The 14225-nt window shown below is 39.2% G+C and overlaps 2 protein-coding genes across 6 annotated transcripts in view; both read right to left on the bottom strand.

Annotated features, from left to right (window-relative positions):
* GUCY1B1 (guanylate cyclase 1 soluble subunit beta 1) overlaps nt 1-5790 on the bottom strand; it is a 42250-nt gene extending 36460 nt beyond the window's left edge. The window contains exons 1-2 of the mRNA XM_015625548.1: nt 5709-5790; nt 5392-5465 (exon numbers count right to left, since the gene is read on the bottom strand). Of these exons, the coding sequence (XP_015481034.1) occupies nt 5392-5465; nt 5709-5711 (77 nt within the window). The 5' untranslated portion in view covers nt 5712-5790. The remainder of the gene's footprint in view (nt 1-5391; nt 5466-5708) is intronic.
* Nucleotides 5791-12771: 6981 nt separating this feature from the next.
* GUCY1A1 (guanylate cyclase 1 soluble subunit alpha 1) overlaps nt 12772-14225 on the bottom strand; it is a 35063-nt gene continuing 33609 nt past the window's right edge. For 4 of the 5 annotated variants that reach the window (XM_015624979.1, XM_015624981.3, XM_033513405.1 and 1 more), the window contains exon 9: nt 13470-13822. In XM_015624979.1, coding sequence (XP_015480465.1) covers nt 13621-13822 — 202 coding nt within the window. In that variant the 3' untranslated portion in view covers nt 13470-13620. Of the gene's footprint in view, nt 13823-14225 lie in introns of all 5 variants that reach the window. The other variant, XM_015624978.1, reaches the window with a different exon arrangement.

The raw sequence follows: 14225 nt of genomic DNA, 5'->3' as shown, positions 1-14225 counted from the left end.
AAAAAAGCTTAAAGCTTAAAAGCTTAAAAAGCTTTCAAGACCCTGGAGGCTTGGTAGGTGATAATCTGTGAAGCTTGGAGAACAAGTTTCCTTCCTTCTAGAACAAGCAATTGAATTTCGCTTTTCCACAGTGTGCACTTGCAGATCACTGGGTCCCTGTAAGGTCTTTGCTGGCCAGAAGGCTCCCCAGAGCTGGAGTCTTGGCATTTCAGAGTGTGGACAGCACATGCCATCCTAATCCCTGTAAAGGGCAGAACAGGGCAAAGGCAGGAAGAGATGCCTTAATTCTACATTAAGCACTGAGTACCAGGGATATAAGGCCATTATTTGATTTATACATCCCCATGCTAAGGCACAGACAAAGGGGCAAAAAATACCTATTTTTCTATTGTGCAAGTTTGAACACTTCTCTGGAATCAAATAAAAAGTGTTATCACCTCTAGGTAGTTGCTTTTAGTAAACAATGAGTTTCAACTTCCATTCTAGTTTTTCCACACTACTTATTTTTGTGGGGACTTCAACCATAAAAACAGAAGGAAGACGAAGGCTTAGGTTGACTAGCTGTGCCATTTCATTTCTCAAATCCAGATATTTCATATACCTGTGTGGGAAAAATACAAATTTACTCTATGGACTTGTGATGAAGCATTTTAATGCATTTCTTTATTAGATTTTTGAGTTCTTGTTCATTTTCTTGGCAGTGTGTTTGAAAGCGTCATGGTTTGAGGATCTAACCTGGCCTCAATTCAGAGTTAGGAGCCCATGGGAAAATCCTGTAGTCATTTAATCCAATACAGAGGAATAGTGTTAGGAAACACAAGAAAAAAGACTCTGTACATATTCCCTGCTGACAACATTGCTCTAGCTCCCACATACTGACCTGGAGCTGTTTCAAGAAGACATCCCCTCAATGCTTGTTACACAATTAAATACTTAGAAGTGCTGAATGGAGTGATCAGAATTTCACATATATTGGCTGTTCAGCTCAGCTGTATGTCATACCTGTTGCAGAAGAGCTCAGATTTTTTGATAGAGGCCTCTTTTAAAAATGTACTATCACACATCATAAAAATATGCCCACCATAGAAACATACTAGGGAATACAATTTCTTTAGCCCTGGAATTTTTTATTTATTTTGATAATATGAGTAATCTCTCTGCATGGTTTTGGACAGGTACATGGACAGTAATTCCACATGCACTAATTATAATTGTGTGCACACGCAACCGTATCACCCAGCAGTACAAACTTGGCCTTAAACAGACATGAGCACAGAATCTCATGTATGTGGGAATGGCCAGGCCTGACAACTTTCAGTTTATGTTGGCTGCAGAGGACTTGAAGATATCTAATGCCAAAGGAATCTTGAGAACCACCCCTGAGAACCAGCCCTTGCAACTGTGGCTACACAATCAAAACCAGCCCTCTGGACGTACAAGTAAAAAATAAAGGATTCAGAAGAGGTTTTCTCTTAAGTATGGAAGGAACAAATGAAAAGTGTTTTCTCAGCAAAAGTGTGGTTAACAGGTCTATGTTAACTCTTTATTCATAAGTAACTCTTTGCAGAGCTAGTGAAGCACAGATCAAAGGAGTCTTTCTCCATTGCACTGCAGGTCCTAAGCCTCCCCTCCCAAGCACTGAAATAGTGAATGACAATGAGCAGTGTACGTGCAGCTTACAACTGCCAGCAAGCAAAAGGACTATGGTGAATCGTCTTCACTTTCCACCAAGAAAAATCTGCTACTGCAGAATTCAGCAACTACAGAAGGACTTCTCTCTCCCTCCCTCTTGCTCATCCAGCTTTGCTAAATCCCTCTAATGACTCTAGGGCTTCATCACAAAAACCCTGTTCCTTAGTTCAAATTCTCAATTCTGCAAGTGATAGTCAGAGAAAACCCTAAGGAGAAGCAAATTTTTGAGACTTTGCTATTGAGAAAATGAGTAAAGGCTCCATAAATCAAGATTAACTTTCATTACTTACATGCCAGATTTCTTAGTCTTATTTTAAATTCAACCTATAAGGGATCCAGAATGCTGGTTCAGAAGCAGAAGGCTTTGAATGATGTTGTGTATCACACATTTTAGTTCTACTTCTTTAGGAAAGCCAAGCCCTATATCAAAGTATATATTGTAATTTCTCCATTAATTTAGTACCTTATTATATAAAGTGTAAGAGAAGTCTGTTGTTTAGTTATGCTTTTTTTTAAGTGGATGAAAGTAACATGGAGGCTAACTTTGCCAAGAATTCCACTTTGGGCCATTAAAAAACAGCATCTATCTTCTTCTAGATAGATCACGGTTTTACAGTAATGTTGGAAAATGAACAAAATAACAGACATGGAGACTTGAAATCATCATTCTAACTCAGTTAAACACTAAGTAATGGCACTGAAAACACCACTCTTGTAAGAGCATCAAATTCAACTATTTGTGTACCCAAATTCTTTATGTTCTTCACTGAACTTCATTCAACACACCACTTTTGACTGAACAAGCTAGGGAAAAGTTTCCATGTTTCAGACAGAGAATACCCTGCCAATTCAGTATTTAACTTTTTTAAATGCACTTTTTTTGAAGAATGACCAGATTTTATTACTTCAGTTTATTTAGTTCTATGTTTTCTTTTCCCTTCTATCAATATTAAGTACAAATTCACCTGCTGGCATTTGAGAATCACTCAGCAATCATAATCCACCACTCTGCAATGTGGTTATGCTTAATTCACATCTTCTGTGGTGACTTCAGAGAGAACAAAATAGCAGCATGTGATCAGCTCAACATTGAAAAAACCAAAACAAAAAAAGATTACGTAAGAAATTTTGTACTGAACTACCCAGAGGCCACTCAAAAAAACTACCAAAGTTTTATTTCAAATTCAGCCTCACTAACAGTGCAAAGTTTTTCTTGTTTTTCTTTTTAAACAGCCAAAACTGTTGACTTCAATAATTATTTCTCCTGTCATAACTGATTCAACTGATTCAACTCAGCATGCCACAACACTGTTCTGTACTTTCCTGCTGTTGTCTAAATGATTAAAAGTTCTAACGAAGAAGTCTTTGCAAGAAGTTTGTATTTGCTTATAAAACATCCAAGCTTTTGCCCAACATCACTTGGCTAGCAGTTGACAATGCCATTCCCAAAGTTAGCACCACTATAATGTGTTCCAGCAAGGGTTGGTTTACTGGTTTCTAAACTCCAGGATACACAACTGAGAAATCCTCCTGAATAAATACCCCATGGTGACCCATTTCACACAAGGAGCAACTGTTGCAAATACATTGGCTCCTTCTGGGAGATCACATTCCAATCTTCTGCTGGGTGGTGTCATGCCATTTTCCTTCCAGAGAGCCATCTTCTTGTGAGCTAACAGCAGAACCTACCTGCTGGGCTGCTACAAAACATAAATGTTTCTCATTTGAAAAGCAGAAACAGGATGTACCAGCTTCCTGAATTTTCACAGCTGACATTAGAAAAGTATTCTGCAAATTTCTATTAAATTTCTCCAGAATGTTATAGGAGCAATATTCCTCATGGGCTTTAGTTATCTTCAGTAGTCTATTAGGTATTTCCAAAATCAAAAGAGATAGGATGCATCAGGAATTATGGCTTTGTTCTGACAGTGTGCAGCACGGTCTTACACGAGAAGATGAAACTCTGATTATTGATCTTAAATACAAATACATATTCAGTGGGTAATCTGGACAAAAAGTGGTCCATGATACTTAGAGGCATCTTGGTAAGAGATGCCATACCAAGAAAGAGAGAACATCATCTTTTATACATTTTTCAATTTTATTTATTTATTTTAATTTTCATTAAAATATGATGCATGTATACTATTTTAATTACTAATCTTAATTTACATATGACATTAAAAAAATCAAAACATAGGAATTCAAAATAGATCACTGTGTTTAGAAATGTTTGGTATGCAAGGAAAATAAATGCCTCACTTATAGCACAAAACTCTGTGGCATACACTAAGGGCTCATCTGTGGTATGCACAGAGCTGTATTTGCAAACAGTAATTTACAAAGTACCTGTCAGGGATCGATAGAACAATAAATGTTTGCTGAACCACAACTGTGGACTCACCTTTGGTGATTTTAAAGACTTGGCTAGACAAAAGTCATAGCTGAGCCCTGATCTACTGCCAGTAACAATCCAGGTTGGAACAGAAACTGGACTAGATGACCTCCAGAGGCCCCTTCCAGAGAACATTTATATGATTCTCTGATTTCATGGTACTGTGCAAGGTTACCACATTCTTAACAAATGATTTTATGAAAAAAATATGTCATGGTAACAAACATCTCACAATCCAAACTGGCCTTTGACTCCAAAAATTATGTTAAGAAAATAGCAATATATTATAAAATCAACACTGACATATTAAAATTGGCCCAAAATAAATGCAACAGAGGGATACAAAAGGCATCCAGCTGAAAGACCACCTTCTCCAAGTTGTATAATTGACTTCTGCCTTATCAAGAGATCATATTAAACCATTTCTTCAGACCACATGTTGCCTAAAGCCCAATGAAGTAAGCCTACAACTCTGTAAGTTTTTATGTCCTTTTAAAAATTTTTGTTGTCGTTTTGCCCAGTGATTCATACTACTATTTTTAAGGTAAACAGAATTTTGTTCACACACTCATTTAAAACTTTTAGTGCAATCTCACAACTGATCAAAGGTTTAAAGTGAAGGCACTCAGCTCCTCAGAAAAATGTTATACTGCCAGAAAAGCAAGGGTTGGGCACAAGAAATCAGGTTCAAGAAATTAAGCCAAAAAACACTCTTCTACTTACATTCTTATATATATTTCTCTATAATAGTAAGTGACTTTTTTGATTTCAAGCTGAGAACATTACAAAAACCCGACAGTAATTTTAGACAGCGGTTATTAAATAAACACTGTATCTCAGTTCTTCAGGGATGCAAAGGGACGCAGCTGTTGCGCGGTTCACCTGGTGGCCCGATGCAAGGCCATTACTTCTGCCACATACTCCATATAACCGAGGCAACCGCGGGGATCAATGCCATCCCCGCTGCGGCTCCTGGAGACCGGGAAAGATGGAACGAGGCGGCCCTTGGAGGCGTTAAGGGAGGCCGCGAGCGGGACGAGGTGCGGCAGGAGCCTCTGGTCCTGTCACGGCTCGGAGCCGCGTCCTGGGTGCCTGTGCCGGCCCGCAGAGCAGCGGGTACCGCTGCCGGTGCCTCTGTCAGCCCTCACCGGCCCGCCAGGCACCCGGCCGGCGGCAAACGGGGCGCCGGTACCCGGCCGGCCCCGGCTCCCGGCCCTGCGCGCCCCCGCCGGGCCCCGCCACAGACACACATCCGCACACAGACACGCAGACGGACGCACACGAGCACACGCACAGACACTTACTTGATGTCCTCCCAGACGGCGGGGCCGTAGTTGCGGATGACGAGCAGCTCCAGGGCGTGATTGACGAAGCCGTACTGCGGGGCAGGACGAGGCGGCGGCACGGTCAGGCACCGGGCGGCAAGGGGAGCCCCTTCCTCCGCCCCGCAGCATCCCACTCCACCCTTCCCACCACCCCGGCGGGAAGCGACCCCATCGAAACATCACCCGTCGCCCCCCGAAACAAAGGGCTGGGGCCCGGCTCCCCGCTTCCCAAGTGGATTCAGCCCCTTCCCTCCCACCGCGGGCCCGGGCAGGGCGGGCGGCCCGGCGGAGCTCACCATGGTGCCGGTGCCACCGCCGCCGCCAGCAGAGGATGGGCCCGGCTGCCTCACCACCTCCCCCGGCCGCCGCCGCCCCGAGTGGCACCGGCCGGCAGCCAATGGCGAGCGCGACCGCCGCCCGGGCGGCCAATGGCGGCCGCGGCCGCCGCGCTCTCCTCCAATCGGAGGCGGAGGCGGGGCCGCGGGGGCCGAGGGCCGCGCGGGGGCTGCGGGCCGGCGCCGCCCGGGGCTGAGGGGCGGCCGCTGCCCGTGCCCGGAGCGGAGCCGGGATCGAACGGGGGGTTCGGAGTGCTTGGTGGGTACCTGCGGGACAAGGTGTGCTTGCCCTGGTGTCAGTTCCGTATAATGCCCCAGCTGTTTCTTCTACCACTGCAACCACTTAGCTTTTAGGAAGGAAAATGTCCCCTAAAAAGGGAAGAATCTGAGTGACAAAGTGGTCGCAGACATTTCTGCTCCCGTGCCTTCATTTCTCAAAGGTCAGTGAAGTCGAAAGCATAATAATGAGTGCTTTCAGTAGTGGGGTTTCTTGGTGTGTTCTTGAGTCCTTCTCAGGTGTCAGTGTGAATAAAGACTGCGTTGTGTCATTACCCTACTGAAAATGGATTCTTAGAGGGTTCTCTACGTGAGGTATGACCCTTACAACAGGAGGTTTTGAGCAGAGACAACATGCCAAGGCCAGTTCGGAAATAACACACTTCATCATATGTTATCATATAACATGAATTAAAAAAAGATAATACAGCACCATATAGTTTAAAGCCCTTTGCACGATCCACAGACTTGGCCTCAGTGTATGAAATAAAAATTCTAAGGAGACCACCGATTTTTTTTTCTTAACTTTTTAAAGAAAAATCATAACATATTTAAAAGATAATTAGTTTATCAAGGAAGATAAGAGGATGAGTACCTAGTGGACTATTCATATAATAGCTCTTGGGCAGAAACCTTGCCACATGAAGCCATAAATACTAGTCAGAACAGATGGATGCTAAATGTAGGTAAAATTACAGTTCAGATCTTAGTAAAATAGTGAAAAATAAGTTCAACATTTCAACTGTTCACATAGTTCTTGAAAAAAAAATGAAGCATTGATGATGGAAATTCCATGTAAGTTAGTTTAAAAATGGCATAATGCAAAAACCTTTTGAAATTTCAACTACTGCCTGGTGAACTTTTGAGTCTGTGTTAAGAACTTTTAAAAATTCTAGTAAGTGAGAACACAAATGGATAGGCATTAGAAATTTTGCAAAATCATCTCAGTAGACATTCCAGGAACAGCAGAGGCAAACTCTACTTTTAGGTCATGTAGGCATAGTCATCAATTCTACTTCACACAGTCCAAATCTAGTGGTAAAACCGATTTTAGGGGTTTTTTAGAGAATGTCCAAGAACAAAAGCTTCAGTATAACCAGGTAAAATCATACAAGTAGTATGGTAATTTTGAAGAGAAGGGAAAAAATATTTAGATCAATTAACCAAACTAGTCCAAACTACTGGTTGAATATCTCTGTGTAAAAAACCAAACAAAAACTGAAGAGATGCAAATCTCTAAAAGTCTCATCAATTTCCACGAAACAGGCAACAGAGATAATGTAATAAATCATACTGTTGGGATCAGACCAAAGGCTGTGATTTCCTGTAGCTAAAGAGGGGTTGTCACCAATTAACTAAGATTTGAACACATCAGGTCACTATCTACTTTTTACTTTTTGGTAGGAAGTAAATTTTGGGAGAATGTGAAAATGTATTCTGCCATACAAATGTTGGTTGTAGTTATATCTTTATGTGCCTACTGCTAGTAGTCAAAAGACAACAGCTGGGAATTTTGCCTTCCAGTATGGCTAGTCTTCTCCTTCAGGCACGTATAAAACAATTTTGAGGACACAAATGTCAAGGAATTCCTGGCAGCACATCCCAGGCAGGAAACAAGTTGACTGTATGGAGAATAGGTGTAAAAAAATATTCTCATTCTTCACAGGTTTCAAGGGAATCCACTCGGTATGTGGGGTAAGCCCTTGTGCTCATGAAGTATTAGAGAGATTAGATGAAATTATTTTTGGTTATGGTTTTCAGAAGGTAGATTATCTGGTGATTTTGTGTACCTGAGTGACATTTTTCAAAAGTACTGATCTCTACAAGGGTAAAAATTGCCTTAGATAAATATGAAATTGCCTTTCTTCTGATTTGGTTCAGGCTTGGTAAGTTGCATTTGCAGGCTGTTCTTGTGATTAACCCATTATAATACAAATCAAAGTTCTAGCCAAGGTGAGATTTGTAAAGTGTGAAGTGAAAACTGCATGGTCAGAGTAAAAGCAGGCAGTGATTAATTTAGTTTTCTAAAACAGGGCTCTCCTTTTAAAAGTTTGGAAGATGCTAAATTAAAGAATTCAGCCAAGTGATTTGTTGAGAAGAACAAGCCTCCATTCCAGACAGCCGCTCAATCAAGGCAGTCTGTAAGTCTTAGGCAAGATGATTTGCTTTCATCTGAAGGATAGGCTTGAAGTCAGTAAAATAAATGTCAAACTAAGCTGTTAATACTGAGCTGTGTTTCCAAGGCGTAGCCATGTCAGTATCAGGATTGTTAGGCCACATGCATTATGCACATCACACAAACATTTGGACTGTATCTGATGCCCTTCCATAAAGCCTGCAGCTTATTCCACTATAGCAAACAATCACATTGCCATCTGGGGACCCTCATGCACTAGGTATGTATTTTACATGTTTTATTTTAACATGTTTCTTCTTGATTTGAGATGCTGACTTCATCTGGCAATTCTTGGTGAGATTCATGAAAGCAAAAAGTAGCATAGAATCTCTCTATGTTGTGTGAAAGGGCAGTTGCTGAGACATTAACTTCAGGAAAACTGCTAGCTGGCCAAGAATTTCTGCATTCAGCTCAATATGGTTTGTGTTAATGCACAAGCACTATAAAACAAAGGAAGTATTTTAATAAGTTGCATTTTTTACTTTGGACCTTGCTTTTACAGTTAATTTTGTTACTGAAATTCTGACTAAAAAGGCTGCCTTATATGGTACTGCTGGATTCCATTTAACTGGAGTTACTTTACTGACATGGACTGAACTATAGGTATTTTCTAGTTATGATCTGAATCTAACATTTAGAACTGCCATAATAATACTTCTCAGGTGCAGAAATACCCTCTTAAGTTCAGCAAGATTCATTATTTCTACTATACCACTATACAGTGTTGTCCTGTACCATTACATTAACTTTTCAGTCCCGGTACTGACAAGCTGTGATGAACAAGCCCCCAATATTTCCATGCTGTTCTGTAATGCAGTAACATGTGTACATTTGAGAAACTGAGAGCTCTATTACATCCTCCTGTTAGAGGAATGTAATCTTAGCCATGCAGAGCGAGCTAATAGTATGTACAAATTTTCCCCAACATCATCTGCAATCAGTGGAAAGAAAGACTCCTGTTCATTTTCACGTGCTTGTAGTCCAAAGCCCCCAGGAATGCCTTTTCCCTTGATACTTCTATGGCAGGTTTTATTTGGGCTGAAAAATCAGAGGAGTGGAAATGTTTCTATGTCTGAATCCACCTCAATTTCACATCCTTGGGATGCTACTGCATGTATTCTCTCAGTTATTTCCCACTACATGCTGCTGTGTGTGCAGGATATGCATTTGCCTAATGGCACTAAAATTTGTAATTTTGTACTGCTCAAAAAATGAGGAGCAATTTTAGCACAGGTCTTCAAAGGCCATCTTATAATGAGGCTGCAAAGTAATGTGCTCATTTACATTTATATTAGCAAACCACTGGCTTGACTGCTTTCAGCATCAAAAGCCTGCCAAAGCAGATGAGACACACAACTTTATAAGCTTGTTTATTTCATTTCAGATTCTTTCAGTTTATTTCTTTTTATTTATTTATTTTTATTATTTCTTTGACTTTCCAGCTTTGTCTTCCACACTAACTGCATATTTAACATTCAGATCCTACTGCTTGTACTCTGCAGAGTATATATCTTTAAACGATTGCATCTGGATGTAGCAAAGGTTCCAGAATCATTGATTATCATCCTTGATTTGTTTCAGTATCAGAGCAATGCTTCATGACCTAAGACAGTGGCTTTTACTCTCCCTTCATGCTCTGCAGAAAAGGACTGCCAGTGAACATATGCAAACGGGATTGGAAAATTTAAAATAAAAACAAAAACAAACAACCTTATATCTGATTAATTTCTTCCTATGCAATTGTGAGCAGCCACACAGTAAGAGGTGGTTTTAGAAGTCTCAAAAGACTGTTGTGGCACACACCTTGCAGAATTTAGAAGCAGAAAAGCAAGTCCTAGCTCACATTTCAGAAAGTTAAATTTGGTTTCTGCCAAGCAAACTTATGATAAACTGGTACAAAGCTTTGAAAGCAACTCAGTATCTTGTGTGCACTATGGCAAACAGCCACAAAAGTCATTGCTGTAGCAGGAAGCAAATCTCCCACCATTTTTGCAGAACAATGGGCAGGCATAAAAAAATGTTAGCAGCTGGAGTGGCCTGCTAGGTTGTAGGATGGGTGGGGTTTGAAAAACCATTCCCTTGCCAAGATTCAAGAGCAATTCCCTTAATTCTGGTGGCCTTTAGTTGGAAATACTGATTTTGCCCCCTGTAGTATTAATTGCAGCTGTTTCTGGAAAGATTGCGAAAGAAAATGATAGGAGAAATAAACTGGGTTTGGGGGAGGTCTGAGTTCTGCCTTCATAAGTTTTCCCAGGAAGAAGTAGATCTGTCCCAGGGGCTCAATTATCTGTGCGCTTCACTCTTCTTTGCTCTGGTTTTGCACAGTAGTTCAGAGAAAAAGAAAGCATCAGCTCCACACTAATTGTATTTCCTCTGACACCAGCAATGCAAATTTTTTCCAATGTCCCCCTGAAATCTTATCAGGTCATGCCTGAATGAAATAAAATTAATTGAATTCTTTTGGTATAGCTTTCACTTTAGCTATGCCAGTGTTAAGATTTGAAGGACCCACTTTTTATTTCAAGGGCCATTTACACTTCTTTGGCAAAGAAACTGCAGTAATAAAAACATATGTTCCATCACATAGTGTGTGTATAGGAATCAGCCACACAGAATCTTCATGAACTAATAAATAAAATTTCACACATAACAAAACTGTTTCTGGACATAATACTAAGATATTTTTATATTTATATAAAGAGCATTGCATAGTCTCTGAAAATTCCCACAATATCACACACTATACTACAAAGCAGATCAACTTAAAAATGCTATTGTTTTCTTCCAAAATGTCCCAATATTGTATCAGTTAAATTGCCTTCCTTCTGTTTATCTCAAAAATTTGCTTATTAGCTTCCTGATTCATTTTTTTAATTTAAGTGAAATGATTAGTTAAAGGGTGCAATGAATATTTTAGATCTAAGTGAAAAGATCAATTAAAATATTTTACCCTTATTTAATATATATTTTTTCAGAAAAATAATTTAAACAGAGGAACATCTTCAGTGAGACCTAAATTCTTAAATTATGTTTAAAGCTAAATGGACTTACGGGGGTTTTTGTAGAACAGGTCTGAACACAGGTATGTTTTAAAGCACTTTAATGAATCAAGTCTTAAATATGTGCCTAAATCCTATTTGCTTCACTGAAACTCAAGCATGTTGCTTTCTTATCAGAATTCTTCCTGGAAGGTTGTTGCCACTAAGGAAGTTATCAAGAAGTGCCATGATGAACATCCAATCTAATGATAGATTTATATGGAATTTGCCTTTGAGCATGACAATCATCCATGGATGTCCAGAAACATCTGTCTTCTAGGGACAAAAGGAAATTCCCTCCTAAATATACTTCCCATTCAGTAGATCTGAGAAAGAAATCCTTTTTATTTACAAATCCTATTTATTTCCTAACAGGGATGGGTAGATTCATATTGACCTCAGTCATTTCTGGTTTAATAACATAAGCCTACTGAACTGTCAGGAGTCAAACATTCCCCCATTTTTATATCCAGGGGTACCCATATGGGACTGCTAGTAACCTCTGGATATTTCTCCCAATAGAGTAGAATAGTCTGACCGATAAAATATTGGAAACATCAGTCTCCAAAATTTGCACAGTTCTTGTTTCCTTGAAACACTGCAGTCTAAAGTGTTACAAATACATGTGCTTGTACATATATGTGTGTGTGAGAGTATCTGGTGTACACAAGACAGATGTGTTTATTTGTAAGACACAGACTTTCTGGTTCTATCTTTGTGCCACTGAACTATTTCTAAGCATCTTGGATGGATATAGTAACCTCAAGGATTCAATGGTTCATGTTTTGTTCAAATGCTCCTTACAGGAAATTTGAATTGAAATATGGCTTTGAAATGCTCTTAATTCTAGTCCCTTCTAAGATCTTAAGATTCTGATGGTACATGTATGAGTTTCTAACAAAAACTAGTGGGACAAAATGGTTTATTGAGCTTCAGAATGTATCTGTCAAGATCAGAAAATAAACAAAATAGCACCTTCGTCTAATTTAATTTCTTCCTGTAAATATTAAGAGAGGAAAATCTGATTTAGTGGCATGTGGTTTGAAGAGACTTTTATGGCTTGATATGCCAAACCCCAGGAGCTGAAGAGGTTAGAATAGTAACCAATACCTGATACTACTGAGAGCAGTAGTATGTGTATAAGCTGTGCACTTCTCCAGCCTGCAGTTGGGATCAAACTGTATGGCACAGAGGAATTTCTGAGCAGATGGATCTGCTAATTAGAAAGGAGGAATCATGAACTCAGAACTCTTAACTAACTCTATTCTGTCAGTTCCAAAGCCTTTGGAATTCTCCACTCATATTCCATCAGCCACAGCAGAAAACCTTGTACTGTAGTAGTATTAATCTTTTTAAATGTGTTCATGTGTTTGAAAGCACCTCTGTTCACCTGAAAATTCCTCTGGCAACTTTCGAGTGAGCATGTGATGGGCATTTCCATAGAATGTCACACCCACATTGCATCCTCGAATAAGGATCAGAGCTTTAAGCAGGTGTGCTTCAATTTCAGACAGTCTGACTGGAATTTCCTTTCTAAGCAAACATTCCAAAGCATTTTTTATTACACTTCTGGTAAAACATTTCAAATTTAAATGACAACAAAAAGAAAACATTTATTGCTTTAATACATAATAACAAGTGGATATTATTATTTTTAAGTACTTTAAAAACCCTAAGAACTATAATAGTTGGATGATTACAGAGATGTTAGCATGTGATTATACAGTGTTTTAATCTGTATTCATTTTATACATGAAATAAAGTTCATGAAACAGTAAGCAGCAACTCTGCTATGCATGTGTATTAGCTACAATTAGCAGCCTGATCCAGAAAATGCTGAGCACCCTCATACTTTGACCAGTCAGTGTGAGAAGATGGTCAGCAGCCTTCTAGGATGGGGCCCAAATGATGGCACTGGAAGAAGTATGTGATGGCAATGACAATATTTTAATGGACATTTTCTTACGGAATCTCTAAGAAAATACATTTTCATAGTCATTGATAAGCACCAGCTCACAACACTGCATGTGGCTGCATCACTTGCACAGTACACTTCCTGACAAACTGCATATACAATACATCTAGAATTCTCAGTATAGAGAGAACTGTAGCACTTACAAATTACCACAGGGAAAATACAGTTTATAGTAGCATTTCCAACAGTGACGTTGCAACATTACTTTAGCGACTATGTTCCTTATGCAAAAGAAAAATAAAAAGTAGTCAGTGACATACTTCCTGAAATTTTAATACTGGCTTTCAGGTGTTAACAATCTAAAGTGCTTTCATGTTTCATACAGTTTTAAAAATTTTCAATTTATACAAAAAAAAAAAAAAATCCAAATATTTATAGATTTATTCTATACATTTGTGAATGTATAATTTAGTCTATTCCTGTTTCCTCACCAAAAAAATTGGCATTGCCATCTCCCAAATCTCTCTTTTGAAACCAAGTCTGTGAGTTTGTTTCTTGAATATAAGCATCCAGAAAATAGCAAATTCCAGGGATATCACTCGGAAAATTTGGTGGAAGCTCCTCTCTTGAGCGCGGTGTGAACACAAAACCTGGGTATTCCTTTAACAACCTAGAACAAAAATTAATCACCTTGATTAAAAATCAATCAGTCACTAGTAAGTGCAGATATTCAATAATTCTTCAGTATGACAAGGAGAATCCAATTCAATTTTTATAGTTATTTACTGGAAATATAAAAAATAATGTTTACTTGGTAACCTTGATAACCTATTAACTTCTGCATCAGTGCAAATAACAGTATAGCCTCTTTTTTTGTCTTGTCAAGGTTTTGTATGTGGGTGCTGTTTGTAATAAATATTTTCAAAAATTTTTAGTGCTGAAAGATAGCTCAAATCTGCACATCAAACGCACCATAATTAATATTTCAAAGATTGCAATACTGTGAACCTTATTAATTAAACTACTCAGACCCTCCTATCAATTTTAATATTATTTGCTTTTTCACAGGTTGA

The sequence above is a fragment of the Parus major genome, chromosome 4 (assembly GCF_001522545.3).
Source record: "Parus major isolate Abel chromosome 4, Parus_major1.1, whole genome shotgun sequence".
Lineage (NCBI taxonomy): Eukaryota > Metazoa > Chordata > Aves > Passeriformes > Paridae > Parus > Parus major.
This window is presented reverse-complemented; position numbering and strand designations above follow the sequence as displayed.